This window comes from Cajanus cajan, chromosome 4 (assembly GCF_000230855.2).
Source record: "Cajanus cajan strain Asha chromosome 4, NIPB_CcT2T_4, whole genome shotgun sequence".
Taxonomy (NCBI): Eukaryota; Viridiplantae; Streptophyta; class Magnoliopsida; order Fabales; family Fabaceae; genus Cajanus; species Cajanus cajan.
In genome coordinates, this window is record NC_138520.1 from 67,572,324 (window position 1) to 67,597,985 (window position 25,662).

Genomic DNA, 25,662 nt, shown 5'->3' on the forward strand with positions numbered 1-25,662 from the left:
TTCATAAATATTTGCAGAAAACGTTGTTCCTACAAATTTTTATGCGAAATTTTATCTGTAGGTAATACCTTCGTTGATAATATATTTTTGCGAATTTTAAAATTTGCAGGAAATTTTCCTGCGAAATTTCTTGCGAAAAAAATTCGCAAGAAAGTTTCCTGCAAGAAAAAAAATACAAATCAACTTGTAAGGTAAGTGTTGTCCCAACTTATATACTCTTTAATTGTTTTATTTTCAATCGATGTGGGACTTAAAAAATGTTTAAAATATTAAACTTATAAATTTAAATTTTTTTTATTTTTCCTACGGATTAAAATTTGCAGGAAAATTTGCAAGAAAAGTTACCTGCAAAACTTTTCTACCATTTAGTAAACATTACTTGTGAATTTATTTTTGCAAGAAAATATGCAAGAAACAAAATAAAATTCTTACAATATTTTTTGCAAATTTTTACCATGGAAAAAATTTTCTATGATCATTAAAATTGTAGCAAAATTTGTAAGAAATATCTGTAAATTATTTTTCGCAAATAAATTCGCAAAAAATTTCTATAAATATTTTTTTGCAGGAAAATTCGTAAGAAAATAACACTTTTCTAGAAATCATCCTTTAAAATAAGAAATCATATTTTTCCTAACATTTAAATAAATGATATTTATTTTAAAATTAATATATATATATATATATATATATATATATATAATATATCAAACTTAGAATAAAGAGTTTAAAATAATTCACGCACCATATATTAACTAAACACTCTTAATAATTTTAAAAAAAAAATTTAGAAGTGTTATACATAACGTATCATATATGTTTTTTTTTTCTCTACATGCTACAAAAAGAAGACATAGTAACCAACAAGACATTCTTGTATCATGAGTACCAGAGCGAGTGGCAATTAAAATAGTCATTTGACCTTCCAATAAATATATAAACAATTAGCAAATATCACATGACAATTTAAACAAAAAATAATAATTTCATATGATTTATGGATAAAAGTAAAAATACATTTCTGTGTTTTATAAAATGGTTTTGAAGTTTTTTATTATGTTATTTTTAATTTTTACTCCACAATAAATGTACATATGTTGCAAATGTGTAAGTTGATTAAAAATTAACTAGGAAGTAAAGGTATAATTAATTAAAATAAAAAGTAATTGATATTTTTGTGAATTTTGAAAATAATAAATAAATAAAGAGAAACAAATATTTTAAAATTTTCACAATTAAAAATATATAGATAAATATTTTTATTATATTCTTAGAATTAAATCGAATTTAACTAAAAAGAAACTAATGCATGGAAAATATAATAATTGGGATTGTGGGACATGACAAAGCCTCAATCATAATGAAAATATTTGGGCGGTGTGATGTGGCGAATGCCATAAAAGTGCCGTAATAGAACAGATCTTCAGCTACATTAAATTTCATTTCTAATATCTTTCCTATTTAGTTCGAGGCAGATGAATCATTGGAAGAAATTAATTATTCATAGATTTTTTTTAATTCATCATACTATATATATATATATATATATAAATGTTTATGCACCAGAAAAATTATGAAAATAATTTATTATTTGTTTTCGGTTTATTTTAATTAACAATTCTTTTTTAAGATAACTGATGAACATAATTTATAACTTTCTATCGAAATAATTTGTTCTCTGATTATATAAACAATAATTATGCATGTACTTACGTTATAAGCACTTATTCTATAACTGGTTAATTAGATTATTTGACCTAATAAAGCAATTTCTCAGTCGCTAGATAGAAAGCCTATTGAGACTGGCATAAAGCAAGAATACTTTATTTGAACTATTTTATTATAAACATTTATGTAAGTGTTTGGCTAAGTTTATGAAAATAAATTATGACTTGTTCATAGGTTATTCTATCATATGGGAGGAATCTGCCGTACCCCTTGCATCCACCCCGCTATTTGTAGTGAAACAACTCTTTTATAAAATTAATGTTTAGATAATGATAACAATCACTTTAATATGTAAATATATAAAAGAATCTAAAAAAAAGTTCAAATAATAGCATAACATTAATATATATATATATATGTATAGATAAATCTATTTATTCTAACAGTAAGTATATCTAAATAAACTTCATTCAATAATTCATATTTTACATTAAATTTTAATGATTTAATCGTTGAATTTAAAGTTTTTAATATATAGATTAAATCTGTAATTTTTAATAAAAATTTAAAAATCATTTAAAACTTTATTTCATTAATTCAAAATAAATGGATAATCGTAAAATCATTTAATACATTGATTTGAATGAACAGAATAAAGTATTAAATAATTTTCAAATTTTTTAAGAATTTGTAAACTTGATCTATGCATTAAGAATTTTAAATTCAATGGACGAACCGTTGAAATTTGATATAGAACATAAGTTATTAAATAGAGTAAATTTAGATAAACTTACTTTTAGAATAAACGAATCTCTCATTATTATTATTATTATTATTATTATTATTATTATTATTAATATTAATATATATATATATATATATATATAATAAGTTATATTGGGATGGTGATATTCTTCTATCACAAAATATTTTAACTTATTTGATATTGAATTATAATAAAACTTTAGCATTGGCTTAAAAGGATTCACATTCCCATTTAACGTTGAATAAAAACTTTAATAATAAGGAAACATAATTACTGAAAAATACTTGGGCACTCAATTGGTCTTCGATGTCACATGTTCTTAGTCCTGCATATATGACGAAGTACACTATATATATATATATATATATATATATATATATGTTAGGATCACTCGAAGACCAGGTAACTCGAAAAGCACATTCAGGAGTTTCAGGAAGTATCAAAAGCTCAAGCTGTCCGTATTCAAAATATAGTCGAAAAAATGAGTCGAATCAAACCGAGAAGTGCTCGAAAGATGGAAATTACTGAAGGTTTCCAAGTAGTGAGTAGTTATCTCAGAACGGTTAACGGAAAATGGATCGAAGTGAAAAGAAAAAGAGTGGAACGAGCGGTTACGAGAGGTTACATTCTAAAACCACCTATTGGGCATAGTGGATGGCGGTTACCTTTCCATGACGCACATGCACTAAAATTAACCACCTTCATTTGACCCTATAAACACGAAGAAATATGTACTTTCAAGGGGTCGGAAATTTCATACTCACATTTCTGTAAGCACTCTCTGCCTGCGCATATGGTTTTCGTGCACGCATCTGCTGGGTATCAATTTCTTGACCACTTTTCTTTGCTTTTTAGGAGTAGAATTAGCGTAGTTTTCTTAGTTTATCTCGTTTAAACCCACGTAGTTATATTACTTCAGCATTGTAATTCTGGAACGTTATGTAAGTTGAACCATGATTTGTATTGCAAATATCTCAATTATTCATTCTGTTCATCTTTACATTTATATGTCTGGAAATTATTGCTTGTTAATTATTGAAGAATCTTTAGAAACAAGTAATCACTAAATCTTCCTACTACTCCTCTTCTCATTTTATAAGACTAAAACTCAGAAACATCACATATCTAAATTGAAACGTTTTTCGTGCTAGTCTAAATAAAAAGAGCCCATAAAACTTGATTCTACTGTAAACAAATTGGCACGCCCGGTGGGACAAGTTTAAATTGAACATAATTGGACTAGTTTTAGGTGCACGTGTTGTATGAGACTTAGGAGTGGAAGAACTATGTCTACATCTAATGCTAGCAATAGGAGGGAAACAAATAATGATAACCATGTTGATGTAGAACTAGAGAGTCTTCACCTCGATAATGTGATTAATGGGACAAGGGGGGCAACAAGATCGTCCCCAGTCTTGGTCGAAAATGTTCCTAGGCTTGAACATGGGGCTAGGCAAACTAATATGACGCAGGAATTAACTAACGTCAGTCGAGAATACCCCTGGGGCATGCCACAAAATTGGCGTAATACCCAACCTGTACACGTAGAAATGCCTATACCTTTTTTAGGGACAAACCCACAAGTACACGTATCCCCACAGGGATACAACCCTGGGCCAAATGGTTTGGGTTTTGTCATGTAAGACTCATATCAACATGTAGGGACAAGTCAGGAGGGTTCGCTGATTCGACCAGGGAGTTATGTACCTACGGGTATTAGTAACCAAGCCATGATGACTCTTCGACAACAAATGGACCACAGTAATCATGACATGGTCAATTTGTTGTCAACACAAATGCATAATATTATGACTCCTCTATATGAATTGATAAATAAAAATGGAGATAAATTAGGTGAGGGGTCACCTTCGAGAGCCATGAGTGGAAATCTAAATGAGATGGAAAATCCTGGGGGGCATGAGAATTTTCGCCAGAACGTAGTTCGACCTAATAGAAATCCACAGGATGACTTATATTAGACCAAATGGTAGAGAGGATACTCAATAGGCATGGATTCAATGTAGGTCAAAATGAACGTCCATATTTCGTGTCAGCCTTCCCTGATTATATCACACAAGTAGAACTACCCCGAAGAGTAAAAGTACCAAAATTTTCGAAATTTGCGGGAGAATTGACCGAGTCAACAGTCGAACACATAGCTAGGTACGGGGTCGAATGCGGAGATTTAGCGAATAATGAATATCTAAAAATGAAATATTTTCCAAGTTCATTGACTAAACATGCATTCACTTGGTTCACAACTCTACCCCCTAATTCGCTACATACTTGGGTTCAGTTAGAAGGTAGTTTCCACAAACATTTCTTCAGAGAGGAAACGAAAGTGAGTATAGTTGATCTAATGAACATTAAGAGACAAAGCCATGAAACTTTAGACGACTATTTGAATAGATTCAGGCAATTAAAATCTCGATGCTATACTAATATACCTGAACATGAATTAGTTAGGATTGCAGCGACAGGGTTAGATTTCTCGATACGCAAGAAATTAGTAAATGAACAATTGAGGGATATGGCCCAATTAGCCGAAAAGGTAAGGAGGATCGAACAGATTAAGCTAGAAAAAGAAAGGCTAAGAAAGTTTGATAAATTTGTTCGAAAAGAAAAAGTGGCTTTTTTTGGAAAATTCTGAATTCGGTGAAGATCCTAGTTATGAGATTTCGAGTGAAGATTTTGAGATTAACTTAGCAGAGTTACGTTCTGGTCCTACGTACCAAGGTCTGATGTTAAAACCAGGAGATAGTATAGAAGGAAATTCGATTAAAAAATACAGTTTTGACGTGAGTAAGGCAGAAAAGATATTTGATATCTTATTAAAAGATAAACAAATTGTATTCCCAGAAAATCATAAAATCCCACCATTCGAGCAAAGGAAAGGGAAGAAATTTTGCAAATATCATAATATGTATGGACATTGAACTAATAATTGTGTACGCAGGGATCTGATCGAGAGAGCGATTATTGATGGTCGCCTTGCTTTCGAGGAAAAGGAAATGAAAGTGGACACTGATCCATTTGCTGCCCATACTGGATATGTGGAACCTGTGACAATGGGGATCAATATGGTGGACGTTGCTGTCGAGGATGATGAGAACATTGAGCCCATTTTTGATGAGAAGCTCGAGGAATTAATGGAAGATTTTGCTAAGGAACAGGGGCCTATCTACCCTAAAGAGGGAGATAGCTTAGTCGAGTTCTTATCTAAAAAGAAAGAGGCTAATAGGGAAGTAATGTTATGCCCCCGATGCAGCGCTGTTTTCGATAGAGCTGCTACTAGAGCCTTTGAAGAATCAGATATGATGAGGAACTATAAAGCTGAAAATCTTCGACAAAAGCCCAAGTTTAATGCTGGATCAAATGCTGGGTTAACTATGAGGCAGGTTCATATGCCTCAATACAATGCTCCAGTAGGAAAGATGGAGATGTACAATTCGTCGAGATTTGGCAACACTTTCGTGCCAAATGCAAACGTTCCTATTGGCAAATGGAATGCACCGCGCGCCAAGACCCATGGTTGGTGGAATGGGACGAGGGAAGCAAGTAATGACTTATGCAAGGAACCCAGTACAAGGAAATCTTGGGAAGTTCTCGAATATGGCTCCAGGTTCTGGGAAGTTCTCAACTGGAATTTATGGGCGAGGATTTTGACAGCCTTTTAACAATCTGACCAAAACCTAGGGGAGAAGACAGCAAAGGATGCGGAAGGCTACCTTTGACGGTTTTGGAGGAAACCGTTTCTCGATTTCGGTACCTCAAAAAGGGGAATCATCTCGGAAGTTCATCGAGGATAATGAAGACATGATCACAGATTGTTTCGAGAGTGGGTTTGAGGACTCTCTAGAAGACATTTGTGGGATAGTTTCGATTTTGCCAACCGAGTATGCTGGGGCCATGGAGGCCGTGAATGAACAAGAGGATATCCATCGAGAGGATTATTTTGAGGACCCTAATTATGAGTCCAAGGTTATATGGGTGAATCAGATCTCGAGGGTTGTCCCCAAGTTCAATTCTGCTGTGTTCGATTCTCCCATGGAGGAAATGAAAGGGCACCTTAAGCCCTTCTTGCTGACCTTGATGATCGAAGGGCAAGAAGTGAACAAGGTCTTGGTCGATGGGGGTGCAGCTGTGAACATCCTGCCCAAAACCATGTTGAAGAGGTTTGGGAAATCTTTGACTGATCTGAAACCCCACAATATAATGATTTCTGATTATGCAGGCAAGTCTTCAAACCCTGAAGGTATGATTCTGCTCGATGTGCAGATTGGGAGTGTGAAGAGGACTACTATGTTTATAGTAACGCCTTCTAAGGCAAACTTCAATGTTCTACTAGGTCGAGAGTGGATCCATGGAGTAGGGGCCGTTCCTTCGACAGTGCATCAGAAGATTTTCTTCTGGAATGATGATGAAGGGTTAGAGGTCTTCGAGGTTGATCAGAAAATGTATGAGGTTGGGATGTATTTTGCTGATCAACAACTGACAGCATTTGCCAAGACCAAACCTTTCGACGCCTACAATTCTGGGGTGATGGATGAAGAGGAAGGAGTCAAGAAAACCTTTTGTTGGGACGTGAAGAGAGGATTTGTGATTCGAGCTGAGAAGAATTCGGCTCCACTGGATGAATGAAGGAAGAAGATCCTTACTCGAGCTTCTTAGCTCGAATATTGGCCTATGTGGCCGATCAAACGGCCAACTTGGCCGAGAAATATCAGTTTGACAATGAGGTTAGCACGGCCATTTTGGCCGATGAAAAACAGAGAAAAACCGAGATAACCAAGTTGCCTCGAGACAAACAGAAAAAGAAAAAAATAGAAAGAGACCAGGAGGTCGAACAATCGGAAGAAGGCAAAGAGCAAGAACTAGAACCCAAATTAGACTATATTTTCGATGATTCGCCCCTGGGATTCGAAAGGGCCGCCAATGAAGAACATAAGTTAGAATCCCAAGACCCACTTGAAGAAATTAATCTGGGAATTGTCGAAAATAGGAAAGTAACTTATATCAGCAAGTTCTTGCAAGGGGAGTTAAAGGAGGAAATAATTCGAGTTTTGCATGAAAACAAAGATTGTTTTGCATGTGATTATGATGAAATGTCAGGATTAGATCGAGAGTTGGTAGAGCATAGGCTACCCATGATCCCAGGAAAGAAACCTGTGAAGCAAAGTCCTCGAAGATTCGCTCCTGAAGTAATTGAAAAAATCAAGGGAGAAATTAAGAGATTACTGAAAGCGAAGTTCATCAGAACTTTAAGATATCCTGAGTGGATCTCGAATATAGTGCCAGTTATGAAGAAAAACGGGAAACTCAGAGGATGCATTGACTTTCGAGATCTTAACATGGCAACTCCCAGAGATGAGTATCCTATGCCCATTGCTGAAACTATGATAGACGCTGCTGTAGGTAATGAAATTATGACTTTGCTTGATGGTTATTCTGGATATAACCAAATTGATATTGCAGCTAATGATGTATCGAAAACTGCTTTTCGATGTCCAAATACTATGGGCTTATAAGAATTCACCTAGAGATGCCACAAAGACTACTCCTTATAAAACTGGTGTATGGGCACGAGGCTATTCTTCCTATAGATATTAATTTGCAATCAATTCTTATACAGAAACAAAATGAGTTACCTATGGAGGATTATTGGAATTTAATGTATGATGAATTGGTTTCTTTAGAGGAAGAAAGATTGATTGCATTGCAAAACCTTGTTCAACAAAAGGAAAGAGTCGAGAAATCATACAATAAGAGAGTCAAAGCACGTAGTTTTCGAGTTGGTGACTTGGTGTTAAAAGTGATTCTTCCCATGGATCAAAAATCTCGACACTTTAGGAAGTGGTCTCCTAATTGGGAAGGTCCCTTTATAATCGAGCAAGCATATTCGAAAAATGCATACGTGATTAAAGAAATCGATTCAAATGTGAACAAAGTTATAAATGGAAAATATTTGAAACACTTTCATGAGAGAGCAGAATGTTAAATAGTTGTTCATTACAAGCCAAAGAGAAATTCAAAAAATCAAGATTGAAAAATCTAATTATTACAAAACTTGGACTTGAAATCTTTAAAAGCCTTATAAGCCTCATCCAAGCTTTGCCTTCAAGCAACACATTGACTCTCCAGATGTTTCTTGTGCTCCAAAGTTTTGGCCAGTCTCGAAGAGATAACCTTGCCTTCTTCTTTTAAGTTCTTCTGACGTTGCACAACGTCTTGACTTTGAGTCTTCAAAGCGGCCTGTTTCGAGCGAAGAGTATTCAACTCATGCTGCAAGGCTTCAATGGACGCTGTGCAATCTACTTCTTCCTGTTGTAACTTCTTTAAAACAAGGATCATCTCCTCAGTAGCTTTCCGAATGGAGATTAGATCTTCGCGGAGCTCTTCGAGTTTAGCACGATCTCCCTCGCTTTCAACTTCAATCTGAGCCACTTCCTGGAAAGTGGTAGCCCACTTCGATCGAAGATCTGAGGCAAGAGTATAAGACTGAGTAAACTCTTGTAGCTCGATATGGATTGCAAGAGGAAGGTCAGAGAAGGCAAGCAAGTCTTCGACCATCTGCTCAACTTTGACTTTGAAGGCTGGTTCTAGGAGGGCTTGATCCAAGTCCCAACTACAAAAATGGAGGGGATTAGAAGAAAAGATTAAAGTTAACAAAAATGAAGGCTGGTGAAAAGATGAACATGTTGAGATGCCCCAGGAACAAGAGGTATATCTCTCGACATTTCTCGAGAAGAGTCAATGTGGATGATTTCGACGTCCTATGATGAGCAAATATCTTAGAAAAATCAAGAAAGAAGGAAAGGTGATCGAAATCAAAATAAAAATACCTTGGGAACCGACTTCATCGCATCCTTAAGAAGTTTCCCACTGGAAGGCTTTTGAGTTTTCTTGGAAGAAGGGATCACTAGTTTTCCCTTCCCTTTATCTGGCTTTTTTGTGGTCGAAACCTAAGATGGGAAGACACATCTTTATAGTCAAGACTCGAAATAACAAATAACAGAATACTGAGGCAAGTTTACTTACAGTTTTGGTGCTGCCCGAGTCCACTTTTTGTTTTTTCAAGGTTCCAATACTCTGAAATTTAAGGATCGAGATAGGTTTTCATCGAAGAAATATAAAGTTACTATTTGAAGCCATTCGATGAGGATTCAAAAATAACTCTCGATAGGAATTCAAATCTCTCTGGGTAGTATGTGCATCAAGATTGAATTCCTAGGGGGGCATTTGTTAGGATCACTCGAAGACCAGGTAACTCGAAAAGCACATTCAGGAGTTTCAGGAAGTATCAAAAGCTCAAGCTGTCCGTATTCAAAATATAGTCGAAAAAATGAGTCGAATCAAACCGAGAAGTGCTCGAAAGATGGAAATTACTGAAGGTTTCCAAGTAGTGAGTAGTTATCTCAGAACGGTTAACGGAAAATGGATCGAAGTGAAAAGAAAAAGAGTGGAACGAGCGGTTACGAGAGGTTACATTCTAAAACCACCTATTGGGCATAGTGGATGGTGGTTACCTTTCCATGACGTACATGCACTAAAATTAACCACCTTCATTTGACTCTATAAACACGAAGAAATATGTACTTTCAAGGGGTCAGAAATTTCATACTCACATTTCTGTAAGCACTCTCTGCCTACGCATATGGTTTTCGTGCACGCATCTGCTGGGTATCAATTTCTTGACCACTTTTCTTTGCTTTTTAGGAGTAGAATTAGCGTAGTTTTCTTAGTTTATCTCGTTTAAACCAACGTAGTTATATTACTTCAGCATTGTAATTCTGGAACGTTATGTAAGTTGAACCATGATTTGTATTGCAAATATCTCAATTATTCATTCTGTTCATCTTTACATTTATATGTCTGGAAATTATTGCTTGTTAATTATTGAAGAATCTTTAGAAACAAGTAATCACTAAATATTCCTACTACTCCTCTTCTCGTTTTATAAGACTAAAACTCAGAAACATCACATATCTAAATTGAAACATTTTTCGTGCTAGTCTAAATAAAAAGAGCCCATAAAACTTGATTCTACTGTAAACAATATATATATATATATATATATATATATATATATATATATATATATATATATATATATAATCAATATATTCTTAATACAATGCACATATGAGATAGCTTAAGTGTACATGAAATATGCTCTCATTAGGATCAAAGATTCATCAAGAGTTCGTAGAGTTTCATAGTTGGTCATAGGTATCGCTCATCACTCGTGTTGACAAAATGTTTCCTATTATTAAAATCATCGAGTCTAAGATAGAAAGTTATAGAAACCTTCTTAACTTGATTTGTAAACCAATACTTCCAAAGAAAAGATACATGAGTGAATGGACTTTATCACACAATACAAAAAACAAATGCCACATGACTAAGCAATACCTAGACTTCACGCTTGCTAATCAAATTTTATACTTCACAAATAATTGAGCAAAGCTTAGATTTTAACATTGTTAAGCATAGTTTAAGCTTAACTTTATTACATAAATTATTCAACAACACATATAACTCTAATTAACACAACTTCACCTTTTTATGGCTCTTAACTCTCACATTTTAAGTGAATTTTCCTTAAATTCATATACAATCCTCTCAAATTCATTTCTTATGTCTTACTAATCAACCCCAGTATATAATTTCCAAGGTCAAAATACATTCACAAGGAAAACAACTTGGAAATTCATACTAGAGAGATTCAATGAGCGAACTCTAGCATAGTGACATAATTAAATTCATTAAGTAAGATTCCCTTGCTTAACAAATTAAAAAGGTCATCACATAGGCCAACTCTCATCAAGAAAAATACCTTTACTTAGTGATTTATCTCACACGAACTAAATTTCATTGAGTGAACCTTCTTCACTGAGCGACTCAAGAAGAGACTTAATGCAAAGAGTGAAATTCGCTAAGCAAAGTACATATGTTTGTTGGTTTCAAATATAAGCAAATACCAATTAAATTTATTCTATTTAATGCTAATGTTACTATCTTCAAAGTACCTCTTCATTTAATGATAATTGAACTTTTAATATCTCTATTTTTGTTAATCCATAATTTTAGGCCTTATATTTTAAAATAGAAATATTTAACCCCTACTTTTAAAATTACATAATTATAGGTCCTATTATTGATTTGATGTTCATTGATCATTAAATTTTGATGTTATTCAGTGATTTATTACTACTTAAATGACATAATATTTAATAAGATGACATGTAGAAAATAAAAATAAAAATAATAACACAAAAATTATTTGTATCTATTCTAATGAGTGATTAATATTTATTTTAATAAATCTTATTTATATAGTTTTTTAGTTTTTTTATCTCTAATTGTCATATTACTAAATTTTACATCACTTAAGTATGAGTATATATTAAAACTTGATGATTAATAAATTTTAATTTGATAAAGACAGCAAAAAAAATTTATTTTTAAGATTAAAAGAACCAAAATTCTAAATTAATAAAAAATAGAGGTACTAAAAGCGTTATTTAATCTATGTTTTATTCTTAATATAAAATTTCAAGAAATGGTAATTTAAGAAATTAAGTTATTTAAATTAGATTAATAAAAATAAATGACATTAACTCCCTTTCTTAGTTTGCATGAATTTCTATTTTTTTACTTATATTCAAAATTTGATTAAATACTAATTTTTTAGGCTTATTTTTTCATCCTACAAGATAATTATTATGGTACGATCAGAATATAAAACAAAGTTATAAATTGGGATTAAAGTCTTTAATTGTTGGTTTTTCTATTATCTCTTCGTTTTGCTCAGTGTTTTCTTTCAATTTAATTGTCTACACAAATTCTCCCCTCTTCATTTATTGTTTGTTCTAACTAATTTTATACAAGAAGTGAAATTTAGGAGTCCTTGTTAGTCACTATTTTCTAGAAGAAAAAAGTTTAAAAATTTGTTAATTAGTATAATTTGGCACACAAATTACTAATCTATTATTTAATTTTAAAGGTTAATATCCGACTGATCAACAAGTTAATATAAAAAAATATTAATATTACATAATCATATTTAATTAAAAAAAAACAGTTACAATTACTTAAGATTTAGGATTTAAAATAAATACTTTTTAATTAATATTTCTCAATACGTATATTCATTGATACAGCGGAACAAACTTGGAAAATTGAGAAACGCGTATTCATGAATCATGAACGACGCGTACATTAACATTCATGAAGCCATTTTCATGCACTTGGCCGGAAACTCTCGACAAGTATCATGCCACTATTAATTATATCTTATCTCTAAACTCCCATTATTTCTATGAACAAAATAATTGGTAGAGATCCATAAGGTGGATAAACTTGGAGGTTGGACCCTATTTGATACCGTATGATGAAAGGAAAATAAGAAACAGAAATTTTTAAAAATAAATTTTCATGTAAAAAATATATTTTTTTATTATTTTAAAGTTTAAGTTTCTTTACTTTTTTTAATTCCTTTCTTTCTTTAACTAATTAAAGAAAGTGGAGTGTAACATCTTATTATCATTATTATTCGTTTAATAATATATGCTATAAAACAAACATAAACTAATCAATTCTATTAAACCTAGATTATTATTTGAAAATATATAAGCTTCTACGTATGTCATGTATAGGATAGTATTAATAATAATAGTAGTCAAAATTAAAGCATTAGAGAGAAGTGAAGTTGTGGCTGGTAATTGTGGTGATATCAGTGGGACCTTCTTATTACATGCATACGCATCTACAAATAACAATTAATTAGCTCAGTCGCTATATACCTTCATTATTATTTTGTTAATTAATTCGTTTTATTTAATTAAAATGAAGGTAAAGACATAATACCAACAAGGAAATGACCTTTCGAGACGGTTTGGGTTGACTATATATATATATATATATATGCAAAAATATTTTTAAAAAATTACTAAAATAAAAAATTTAATTAAGTCAATTTTTTAAATACTTTTAATAAAAAATTTCACTAAGATAATAAATTGGAATACTATTTACAATAAATATGATTCAAGATATTTTAAAAAATATAATGTATATTTTATATGAAATCATAAAAATTAAAGGTTAAAACCCTAATTTGGTCCCTTATAATATTTTAAAATTTTAATTTAGTCTTACTTTAATTTTTAGGTTCAATTTAGTCTCACCTGTCAAAAATATTAACAATGTTTGTCTTCCATCTAAATTTCTCAAATGCCGTTAAAGAGCCTTGAGCGTCCGTGATTCCCACGGTGTGAATCACATAAAAAAATTTGCTAAGTAAGAGCCGTGATTCTCAATCATGTCCGTGATTCTCAATCATGCCCATGATTCTCAATCACATGAACACTCGTAAACGGCGTTTGAGAAATTTAGACAGAAGACAAACATTGCTAACATTTTTAATAGGTGAGACAAAATTGAACCAAAAAATTAAAGTGAGACTAAATTGAAACTTTAAAACATTATTATAAGGAATCAAGTTAGGGTTTTAGCTAAATTAAATGTATTTAATTAACTTTTTCAATCTGTTTGAAATTAGTCTTTTTTTTCTTATATGTAGATTTAGAGAGAATAATATTTTACATTTTAAAAATTAATTTTATAGTAAATAGAATTGACTTTAAGAAACGTTAAACTTGATTTTTTTATAATAAGAAATGATTTTCTTTTTTGTATAGAAAAAAGTGATAGAATGAAGAGACAACTCTAATTGAACAAAGTGTTAATGGTATGTTAAGTTTGTCGAAAAGAAAATCAACTAAAGAAATATTCCACGTGCCCAAACTACTAGTTCACCAAGAAGGAATTTCATAACATTAATTTTGAATCAAGAAACGTGATTTTTTCTTTTTTCTTTTTTTTTGGATCCGGGAATTGATCATAGTACTAAAAGAGTTTGCAACATTTACATACTCTACTCAATCAACATAGTTAAACCTCTTTAATTGTATATGTTGTTAAATTACCTAATTACTGTTTATTTTCAATGTGCATGCATATGCAATTTTTTATGTGATTTTTAAGGTCTCCAATGAAATTAGCCATTGTTGCTTTCATATTTTTTAGCCATTTTGATGTGATTTTCTACATCCAAAATGTGTGTCTAAAAATAATCAATTCCACTTTTTTTATAATCAATTCCACTTTTTTTTTTATTGATGGTAATGGTAGTGGAAGTTAGGACATAAATGATCATTTACAAATGTAACGGTGGAATTTTTTGAAAAATTAAAACCAATTTCATAAATCATTTTCTAAACAAATATAAAAATATTTTGAAATTAAGTTAACATAATCAATCAAGTTTTTTTTTTAAAAAAAAAAATTACATCTAAAACTAAAATTCAACGACTCGTAAGCACTCGAAACAAAATTTTAAAAAACAAACCATATTTTCCTACAAAATCATATTAAAGTTTGCGTGAATCAATTTCGAACATACACAATAGTGTAACAGTCCAATTTTTTGCTGGGCCAAGGGCCCAATTCGTTGCCCGGAACGGGCCGTTTCAAAAGTGAAACGGGACGTTCCGAAATAAGAAAATGCTTAGAAAATGAAGTGGGAGAACGGGACGTTCCAATTGGAGAACGGGCCGTTCTGGTTTGGAGAACGGGCCGTTCTAGAGAAGAACGGGCCGTTCTGCTGGGTTTGAGAACGAGTCGTTCCGGTTTTAGAACGGGCTGTTCCTGTTGAGAAATTTGCGTAGGTTTGAAGGGTCCAGAACGGGCGTTCCACTTTTGGAACGGGCCGTTCCGGTAGGTGAGCCTGAAATCCTATAAATAGCGCCCCTCACCTGTCATTTTCACACATCTCTCATTCTCTCTTCCTATTATATATCTTCTGTTCTCTCTTTTTTCCCTCTTCTTCTCTCTGAAGACAAGGGGCACTTAGAGGAGGAGACCAAGAGATCCCTGTTTTAGTTCAACTGCTGTTTATCCAGGTACGGGGGAAAAGAGAATTATTTATATGTGAAGTTACATGAAGGAATTGGGTAGAGGAAGAATCCCTTAGGATTATGAGCAATTTTATAATTATTTCTATTTGGAGAATTATTAGTCTTATTAGATTCTGTATGAATTTAGGATTATGAATATATGATTTATTTGTAAAAATGATGCTCTGGGAGAGAGAACGAAATTATAAAAAAGTTCTTGTAGGCTAGGTTTTGGAAAAATTGGAATATTTCTGTTTGAGAAATTGATGATCTCATTAGATTCTGTATGTGTTGAGGATTAGAAGTACATATTTAATTTGTAAGAATGATGATCTGAGAGGGAGAACGAAATTGTAGAAAAGTGTCTGTGAGCTAGATTTTGAAACAATTGGGGATTTTACTGTTTATGTTGAAATTATATTAAATTGGTAATTCTGTTGAGTATTATATTAATTTATGAATATTATTGTTATATCAATTGATAAGAATTGATGATTTATATGTGAATTGCTTGAGGTGTATGAAACCCTTATTTTGTTGGACTTATCCGTGATGTGTATGTGATATGTTATTGAGCTATAAGATGAGATGTGATGAATGTGAATATGATTATGATTGAGGTTCCTCACATCAATGACTAGGGATGGCACGGCCCCTGGGTAAGTGATGCTACAGGGAGGGCGTGACCCTGGCATGATGTGGGATGAGAGACAATTAACACGTATCACTTATGTCAGTTGTGGCGTGGCCTTGACATAGTGTTAATTGTAAGAATTGTGTGGATTGTGATGTGATTGTGGTTCTTCACACCTATGACCAGGGGTGAGCACGGCCCGAGATTGTTACATGAGTATTGTGACCTTGGTTAACATGTCGGGGGTGAGCACGACCCTGGGTTAGGGGTAACGTGACCTCGGCACAGTGTTATATCAGGGGTGAGCACGGCCTTGGATTGTTACGTGAGTATTGTGACCTTGAATAACATGTCATGGGTGAGCACGACCCTGGGCTAGATATGCTACTGGGGGATCGTGACCTTGCATAGTGTTATATCGGGGGTGAGCACGGCCTTGGATTGTTAAATGGGTAACGTGACCTTGGCATAGTGTGAAGTGCAAGATTTGTGATGATTGGTGTGATTGCAAATTATGACGTGATAATGATGTATGATTGATCGAGTTATGATATGTTGAAATGTTTATGAATATTTTATTAAGTATAGAGTCATAATGAGACGATATGTTGTGTTTTCCTTATGTGCTATATATATAGATGCTTTCTTTTCTCACCATACAATTTGTGGATGTTTTAGGTGAGAAAGATCCAGTTATGAGTGGCATCTAGAGTGTCAACAGTTGATTTATGGGTATGCTCTGATATTGTGACATCGAGACAGAGAATTTCTAGGACATGAATTGTATTTGTATACGGAGTTGAACCTATTATTTTGAAAACATTTTGTAACCTCTTATGTTTTATTTTTCAAGTTTCATTTTCATAATATTTTGGATATTGAAGAATGTTTCTAAAGGTTTTATGTGAATCCTTTTACCTATTTTGAAAATTTGATTTCCTTAGTTTATCTATATTATTACAATATATGTGTTGGAGTAGTAAGGGTGTCACAAATAGTACCGAGTACTTCCCTGCTCTCATTAGGCATCTATTTCATATTGTTCAAAACAACGTCGAAAAAAACGAAGCATTAAAAATAGTATTATTCAAAGTTGTTGCTATCTTTTGCTAGGTTATAATGCTATCCTCAACTCGCACTTAAATAAATGTGAGAAAACAGATTGTTGAAAATTTATCTAGCAGACAAATATATCAACATAATATTTATATTATTTTTACATAGCAAGTTGATTGTTTCCATTTTCCTACTAAAAGGAATACATAATCATAATTATTGATCAAGAAATTTAGAAAAATCGTTAGTTTGATCAATTATTTTTCAGTTTTCAGGTGTATTATATTTGGATTGGACCAACTATGCCTAAATTTCTCTAGACCCATCATCTAACACTGTTTCCTTCATACGAAGAACCCTTCGTAAGAGCTTGATTATTGCGGGGCATGACTCGTTGGACCCTTATAGGCTTGGGCTACTCATTTTGTACAGTTAATTGGAACCATAGAGGTTTGATTTGGAACAGTTATTAGTTTTTAGCAGCAAGTTAAATTGAGTTAAATTTAACTTTTAAAACTAACTTAAAAAAAAAAAAAACACTTTGTAGCTTTTGATTCAACATAGATTTGCTTGTGATTTACACTCAACAAAATGGGGAAAAAATTGTTAAATATGTAGGCATTGCATTCAAAGTCAGCTAATTGAAGTTGCAAGTTTTAAACTAATAACTAAGCATAGCCTAAGTTGTAACTAATAATGTTTAGTACTATTGATAAATAGTTAGGTTTTTAAGTATTCTGTTGTGAGGAGTTTGGTTTTTATCATGTGTATAAGAAAATTTTATTAGAAGAGACAAAACTTAATTAAGTGATTTCTATAAAAAGAAAAGGTATTGGTTATTGGTGCAAACCGGAGGAAAAAAGTTATTAGCATTGCCTCTTCGTTTGTTGAGGTGACATGAATGCCGACAAATTATTACTCATTAATGTGTTAATAATCAGGTTGGATATTTTTCTATATGATTCTAGAATATAGATATATTTGTCACCATCTCTTTGATATAAGATATAGAGTCTATTTGAATACAAATTAGAAGTGATTTTGAGAGTTTTGTTTTTTTATCAAAAATAAAAAATTATTTTTAATAGAGAAACTTTCTGAAATATTTCTAAACTTATATGTAAACCAACTCATTGATTTTTATGAAATGTAAACTGGTTATAGTTTTTAATTCATCTATATTGGCGCTTCGGTGTGTATATGGTTCTCATGTCAGATATTTTCTATTTTTTTATATAATATAGTATGAACTATATTTTAGAATAGCTCATAGCTGCAGTTTGATAGGCCATATGGTACGTGTCACCATAGAAGTCCAGCGACCTAAAGGCAAGTGTTATTCACAATTAGCAACTTTGATTATGTGAATGATAGATTTGAAGAACTAATTTGGGATAGTTATCACATATAATGTTTTCTAAATCATGTAAAACACTTGTATGGACTTGTAAGTTGTAACTGTATATGATTTGTTGCAGTTGTTTGCTAGAAATTTCATATGGTTTCTATCAATCTAAAATGTATATGTTGTTGTTTTAAATGCAGCATATTTTATTTTTTTATGATTAATAATTCCATTCATAACTTAGGTTGACGACAACAGAAAATAAATAATGTTGGAATTAATCTCTGGAAAAAAAAAGGCTAATTAAGAAGAAATCAGTAATAGTTTGTTTTAAACTAGAGAAGCTCAATTTTTTTTCTACATTTACATAAACTAGTTTTAATTTGTACAATTCTGAACCATACACAATTTAAAAAATACTTCGAACTGAAGCGAGTGATGTCCTTTGTTATATATACCAGTGATTTTCTTTTCCCCAAGAAAATGGCTACCCACACAAACTCTAAAATTACTTGTCATATGATTTTAACTATATGATGATTTGCTCATTTCTGACAGTGATTCTTGCAAGGAGCGTGTTTGCATATACGTCTTCGATGTGATTTTCCACATCCAACATAACATTTATTGTTGCTTTTGCATATTTTACATTCTAAACATGGCGAGATAATACAATATCCACGTTTTTAATCTATTCCAAACATGCACCAAAGTGATTTCTCAATTGCAGAAATTTATTGCTAGCACTTGAGCATCTATGGTATAATCAGGAGTTGCTTCTCTTTTATAACAGGGACAGTGTGTGGTTGGTTTACTTAGCTCAAAATTATCAAATTCCTAACATCACCAAGTTAGCTGAAACTGCCTTGTTCGTGGCCCAAGAAGAGGGATGATGATTAGTGCCTAATTGGGTTCTATATTGGAAACAGATCATGCTTTGTTGTCTTTTAAAATCCCGGATTAAAGGATTAAGCACAGCTGCACAGGTATTGTGGTAATACAAGATTATCTGTAAAACAAAATGAAAGAACAACACTTACATGCAATATCATAAGTATTGTTGGTAATGTTATCAAATAAAAATTGAAATTTTATCTCAATAATATATATAATAAAGGATTCCATTAAATATTAATGTGTATAACTAAGATAAAACTTCAATTCTATTGGAGAAGAGCACAAGCATTGTAACTAAGTTTTCTGCAAAATGAAATCCCTATGCTTCAAATTTCAATATATTAGATCAAAACAGATACCTAACATAAAGTGCTCTTGATGTTGACAAGGTATTTTAAAGTACAAGCAAGCAAACACTTGCCATGTTGCATTTATAATTACAAGTACCATTGAGAAACATAAATAGTAAGCCTCGTTTAAAATAAATCTGAATGATAACAAATACATGCCTCGGAAAAAGAAAATTTGGTACTTGAGAAAAGACGCCCAAGGAGAATGTAAACTGAAGAAAAAAAGATAGGGACAAGTTCAGGGAGTGCTGGATGTGTTATTGATATCTATCCTTTTGCAAATTCCCCAAACCCCATTTTCTACAAATGTGTAAGGTGGGGTATTTGGACACAGCTGCTGCACTTGCAAATGAAATTCTTCTCTATTTGCAATTTTGCTATGATAGAAAAGCATTCAGCCCCAGCGAACAATCGCTGAACCCCAAGTAAGACCGGCGCCAAAGCCGGCAGTTGCAATAGTCTGACCTGCCTTAATCTTACCGCTTCGAACTGCTTCATCTAGAGCCAAGGGAATGGAAGCTGCACTTGTGTTACCATAATTAGCCAAATTTGATATGACCCGTTCTGAGGGGAGTTCTAACCGAGTGGCAACTGCATCAATAATCCTCTGGTTTGCCTGCACTTGTTATGAAGTAAGCCACCCTAAGTATTATGTAACATACATTTCTTCAAGTTATTATCAAGTATGCCGGGCAATTCCCAAGTTAACTAAAATGATATTCTGTTTTCAATCATAAAATTGATCTTGACACTCAGTAAAGTGATAAAATAACACTCACATGCAGCAATGAATTGCTGGATATGAAGGATCGGTCAAGTTTTCAACCATTTTAATTTATATTTCACATTCTTTTTACTAGAAAGAAAAAAACGTACAAATGAACTTGATACCAGCAATTTTAGCAAGGGATGAAAACAAAGCAACAACCACCTTCAGTCCACCTAGGGTGCCAAAACATTAAAAAAAAAAAATGCATAGCAAATCCACTTTGTCCACCCATTGGAGAGATCATAGCAACTTGAACTAGTCCTTTAACCAATAGACATTACCTATCCCCCAGGTTATCATCACATTTGCTATAAGCAATTGTATTGCTGTGATTAGTTAGAATGGGGAACAGATGAAGGAATTGGTGCATTCATCAGTAATACTCCCAACATAAATATCCAATAAGTACATTGATAACATGGAGCTTGTTTGGATACAAAGTAGAGTTTCTCTACTGGAAAAACTTATATTCAGTAGAAAAGCTCTCAAAAACTCTTCTAAATTTGTATTCAAACAAGCTCATGATTGAATTTTATTTAATAAACTATTTCTGTGTACCTGATGGAGAAGTAGCCAATCAATGCTAGATGCAGGGAGGCCAGCCTTTTCAAGGGAAGATTCAATTGATTGAGGTACACATCGTACAGCAAAGCGAAAGACTTCTTTGCCATTCATTTGAATGCATGAATATGAGGACTGCTTGGGAGGAAAGCCAAGCACAGAACCATTTGAATCCAATGCATTATTTGACTCGTTTTCTTTAATGGCAGCATTCAAGTGCCTACATTAAGTAAGAATCGGTGCTTAATTACATAGCTTACAGAAAGAATAGAACAACTCTTTTGAGTCATAAGAGAAGCACAAACCTTTGACCACTGCCATCACTATGCAAATCAAAACCAAATAAACCATCTTCCTCACTGTTGCAGGACTGCAATGTAATCATGGTACCAGAGCAAAGGCATCAATTTACATCCCTTAACTAAAAATGACTTCTCCTTGTCAAAACAAAAAGATTGTCATTTTAAAGTGACAATACAATCTAGAGAAAACCTAGGGACTTCATCTCAGAAGATATGTAATACTATATTTGCAATTTTGAACTTCTATTTCAAGGATGAAGACAACGATCTAATTATCTTCGTCATCTTAAATTTTAAAAAGATTATCAAAACCCTGCTTTCATCTTCTACAAAGAAAACAAAAACATAACCAACAAAACTAATTGTAATAGCTGAGAAAGAGGATCATAATTGCTGACATATGCAACGAATGTTGAACAATGCCAGGAAGATATACAATTACCTGTACTAGTACAGCACCAGCAGCATCCCCAAAAAGAATACAGGTCCCTCTGTCTGTCCAATCTACATATCGTGAAAGAGCATCTGCCCCAATAACTAGAACATTATTAAATCCACCTCCTGCACTCACACAATAAAAGGAAATATTTTCATCATATTTCTGAATTATTATTTATTAAGCCAACAAAAGTAACCAATTCATACCCCTAATGTGACAAGCAGCTGATATTAAACCCAACACAAATCCACTGCATGCAGCTGTAATATCATAAGACAATGGATTTCTTTTGCAGCCAAGTTGTTTTTGAATCTGCAAGATGTAATGACAATAAAATTATAGGAGTGGTTCCATAACCCCTTAAAGACAGATTACTTGGTAAAGGCTAAAGACGAGCATAATGTAAAGAATTATTCTCAACATGACGCAACCAGAACCCATACCTGTGGAGCACTACCAAAAAGATCCTCCGGAGTAGATGTGCACATCAAAATTAGGTCAAGATCATCAGGCTCTACCTTTGCCATCTCAAGTGCTTTCCTAGCTGCCTCTACTGCTAAAGTTGTCAAGTTATCTCTGCCTGCAAGCAGAACAGCAAGCAATAGAAGGCAGACACATCACCATACTATAAAACTTCCAAAACAATTCTAAACAATTTTAGACAGGATTATCTTAAGAAAACAAGAAGGAACTTTCTACAGCAAGAAATGCAACATAGATGAACACCTCACACCAAGAACCGAACATTTTGAGCATGAAGTTTATAAGGCTGGACATCAGCTAGCGGTGATATAATAGCCCGATAGAAGATGGCCTAATAAAAGTCAACAACGACTAGTAAGATAGGCTCTTATACCATCTTTAGAAAGTAGATTTAGATCTAATTCAACCTTAAAAAACCAACTTATAAAATAAGGATTGTTCTTATTTATATATTATATTTTGGTCATATCACTAGTCAATGTAAGATCTCCGATGCATAAAGAGGTTACCTAAGCTGAGCAGGCAGTGTAACCTACTCAAATTCTAACCATGAAAGATTGCTCCCCACTTATATAATTTATTTTGGTCATACCATTAATCGATGTGAAATCTCCAACTGATAAAGCAGGTTATCTAATTTGAGTGCAGGCAGTGTAATCTAATCAAATTCTAAACACTGCACCTATATTGCATAAAAGATGGGACTAATGGCATGCCATTGGCAATAACAAACCTGAGAGAACTCGCCGTCTACGAATCCCGGTGCGAACAGATATCCATTCATCATTAGTTTCAACCATTTTGGAGAGGTCGTCATTAGAAATCTGAAGAGCTGGCACAGCAGAGCCACATCCAACTAACTTGCACCCTTTGCTGACAAGCCTGCGGAGTGTAGAAACTTCAATTACACGAATATTGTGATCCCAAATAACATTAAAAAAGGCAATGATATACAAAACATCCATCATAAAAAAGAGTCTGATTTATAACCTAGAACTAGCATGTTCAAAAGTAACGATGCTGGAGGTGCGAAAATTGATGGGTGTGGCTCAAAATCGAAGCTTTAACGGAAATAGATGAAGCAGAGGAGAAAAGGTGACCTGGGTATCGGAGATTGGGAAGGGGAAACGGTGGAAGCGTGTTTTTCAGCTCCCTCGATGTTTCCAAAGCAAACAACTTTGGCGGAGAATCCAATGGCGGAGAGAGGACGAACCCTGACTCTGAAGTGGGGAACCGAAGGGGTGAACAACCCAGATGCATTCGCCATTTAACAAAGAAGAAGAAGAAGAAGAAGAAGAAGAAGAAGAAGCAAGTGTGGAACACCAAATATGAAAGGAATATATAAATAAGATTGTGTGTGTTTTGTATTGAATTAAATGGTAGAGAAGAATGGAACGCAGAGAGAGAGAAGTAAGGCCATGAAAGGGGGAGAGAACAACAATGTTCTTCGGCAGCTCCGAAACAATGCAGCAGCGAGCGATTATGGCAACCCAATTTGAGGAAACTCCAATGTTCTTACTCTCCTCTTGTCTGCCTATTTTATTATATATATTTAATAATATTATTATCATTATTGTTAAATAAAGTGTAATCCAATTTGAATATCTTGTATAATATCTCATTTTCAAGTCATTTGTATAAATAAAAAATCATTAGTATTCATAAAGGGATTAAGTAAACGGAGACCCCATAATCAACAAAATTAAAAATATTTTGTATTAAATATATAATAAAAAAATTATTATTCAATAAATTGCAGTACTAACTTTTCATTAATAATTATTTTAATATTAATAAGAGTCTTACTGATCAGCATCTTTAAGACATTAATTAAGAAATTAAAATTGTGTAAATCACTGGTTTCAATAAAAAGAAAAATCTACTAAAAGTTTGGCCAGTGTTTGTTTGCATTTTCCTATTATTTATAACAAAATTATAAGTGTATTATAAAAAGTTATCAAGGATAGTTAGAAGAAAATGTTTGGTGCAACCTTAAAATTAGATAGCAAAATTCAGTGACAGATATAAAAATTAAGTTATAGGGACGTTATGATACCTTATTTTTATAAAATAAAATTGATGCAATATATATTTTAAAATATATTAAAATATAAAGAATTTGATTATCTTCAAATTAAATTTATATTTAATTAAAAATTATTCAAATCTAATAATTAATAAAAATTATACTGATGTCATATATAATTAAAATTATATTAAAATTTAAAAAATAAAATTATATTATAATTAAAAATTTTGATAAGTAAATTTATTTAAATAAGCAATAATTTTAAATTTTTATATAAAATTATTTTTAATTATCGATAATTCTTCTTAAAAAAAATAGAGATAATTCTTCTTAATTATTGAAGCGTGAGATAATTACAATTTTATTTATATATGTAAAGATAAAAGGAATATCATTTGAAATAGTTAAGGGAACTTTTTTAAACCCTAAAAAATAATGTTGAAGCTCATATTCAAAGAAAGAAGAAAAATAATATTAAAATATTTAATTCAGAAAATGAAAATAAATATACTAGAATAAATTAATGGAGTAATATTTATAATATAAATTATTATTATTTTCCCAAATTTTAAATTATAAAAATAACATATTCATAAATATGTATTTTTTACGAAATGATAAAAATTTAGTGGGCATGTGTCCCCATTACCAAGCAAATGGATCCCTCAGTGACGAAATTTACTTTTGACTTTCAAAACATATTTTTAAGATAAAAGAGTGATAAAAGAACAATTGTATTCACAAATTCCAAAGTAGTTGAGCGGTAACAGACATTTGAGGTTGGACAAATAGAAATGATTTAATCACATATACACTTCTCAGAACCTATACATTGTGAGAGAAAAAAATATTATACAAGTAACCAATCATATCTTTTAATAGTATCATATTATTTACTTATTTAATAATATAAAATTAAAATAAAATAATTTAAAAGATATGATTGATTGTTAATGTAAAAAATTTTATACCGATAATGTGTGAATGATTAACTCGATAGAAATTTATCACAGGGAACCAACTAAAATCACAACTAATTAATTATCATGAAAAAAAAATTCTTATATATTAAACGTAGTTAATTATTTTACTTGAAAATATTTTTTTAAAAAAATCCAATGAAATAATATTTAAAAATTATTCTAACTTTTTATTTAATTTATTTTCATTTATTATAATTATATAAGAAGTAAATTTTAATATTTTTAAAATAAATTATCAATAAATAAAAATAATCTTGCATTACTATACTAATTATTTATCATAAATTTAAATATAATTTATATGTTTAAATATAATATTTATTTATATATAATATTTATAAATTTTTAATTATATAAAATAAATATTTAGTGAGTACAGTTATATATAAATTTTAATTATACATGTATTAAAATAGTAGTT

The 25,662-nt window shown here is 31.9% G+C and overlaps 1 protein-coding gene and 1 long non-coding RNA gene across 2 annotated transcripts; one reads left to right on the plus strand and one right to left on the minus strand.

The window, feature by feature from the left end:
• The first annotated feature begins 17,717 nt into the window (after positions 1–17,717).
• On the plus strand, positions 17,718–19,531 carry LOC145956935 (uncharacterized). The gene is made up of 2 exons (XR_014433331.1): positions 17,718–18,412; positions 19,222–19,531. It is a non-coding gene; the product is annotated as an uncharacterized LOC145956935 (long non-coding RNA).
• A 135-nt stretch (positions 19,532–19,666) lies between these two features.
• Positions 19,667–23,756, minus strand: LOC109818257 (beta-ketoacyl-[acyl-carrier-protein] synthase III A, chloroplastic). Its single transcript, XM_020383696.3, has 8 exons — positions 23,330–23,756; positions 22,963–23,111; positions 22,190–22,326; positions 21,953–22,058; positions 21,750–21,868; positions 21,311–21,375; positions 21,003–21,225; positions 19,667–20,291 (listed from the first exon to the last, which is right to left on the minus strand). Exons 1-8 carry the CDS (start codon positions 23,494–23,496, stop codon positions 20,070–20,072), a joined length of 1,188 nt encoding a protein of 395 aa, XP_020239285.1. The 5' UTR covers positions 23,497–23,756; the 3' UTR covers positions 19,667–20,069.
• Positions 23,757–25,662: the final 1,906 nt, after the last annotated feature.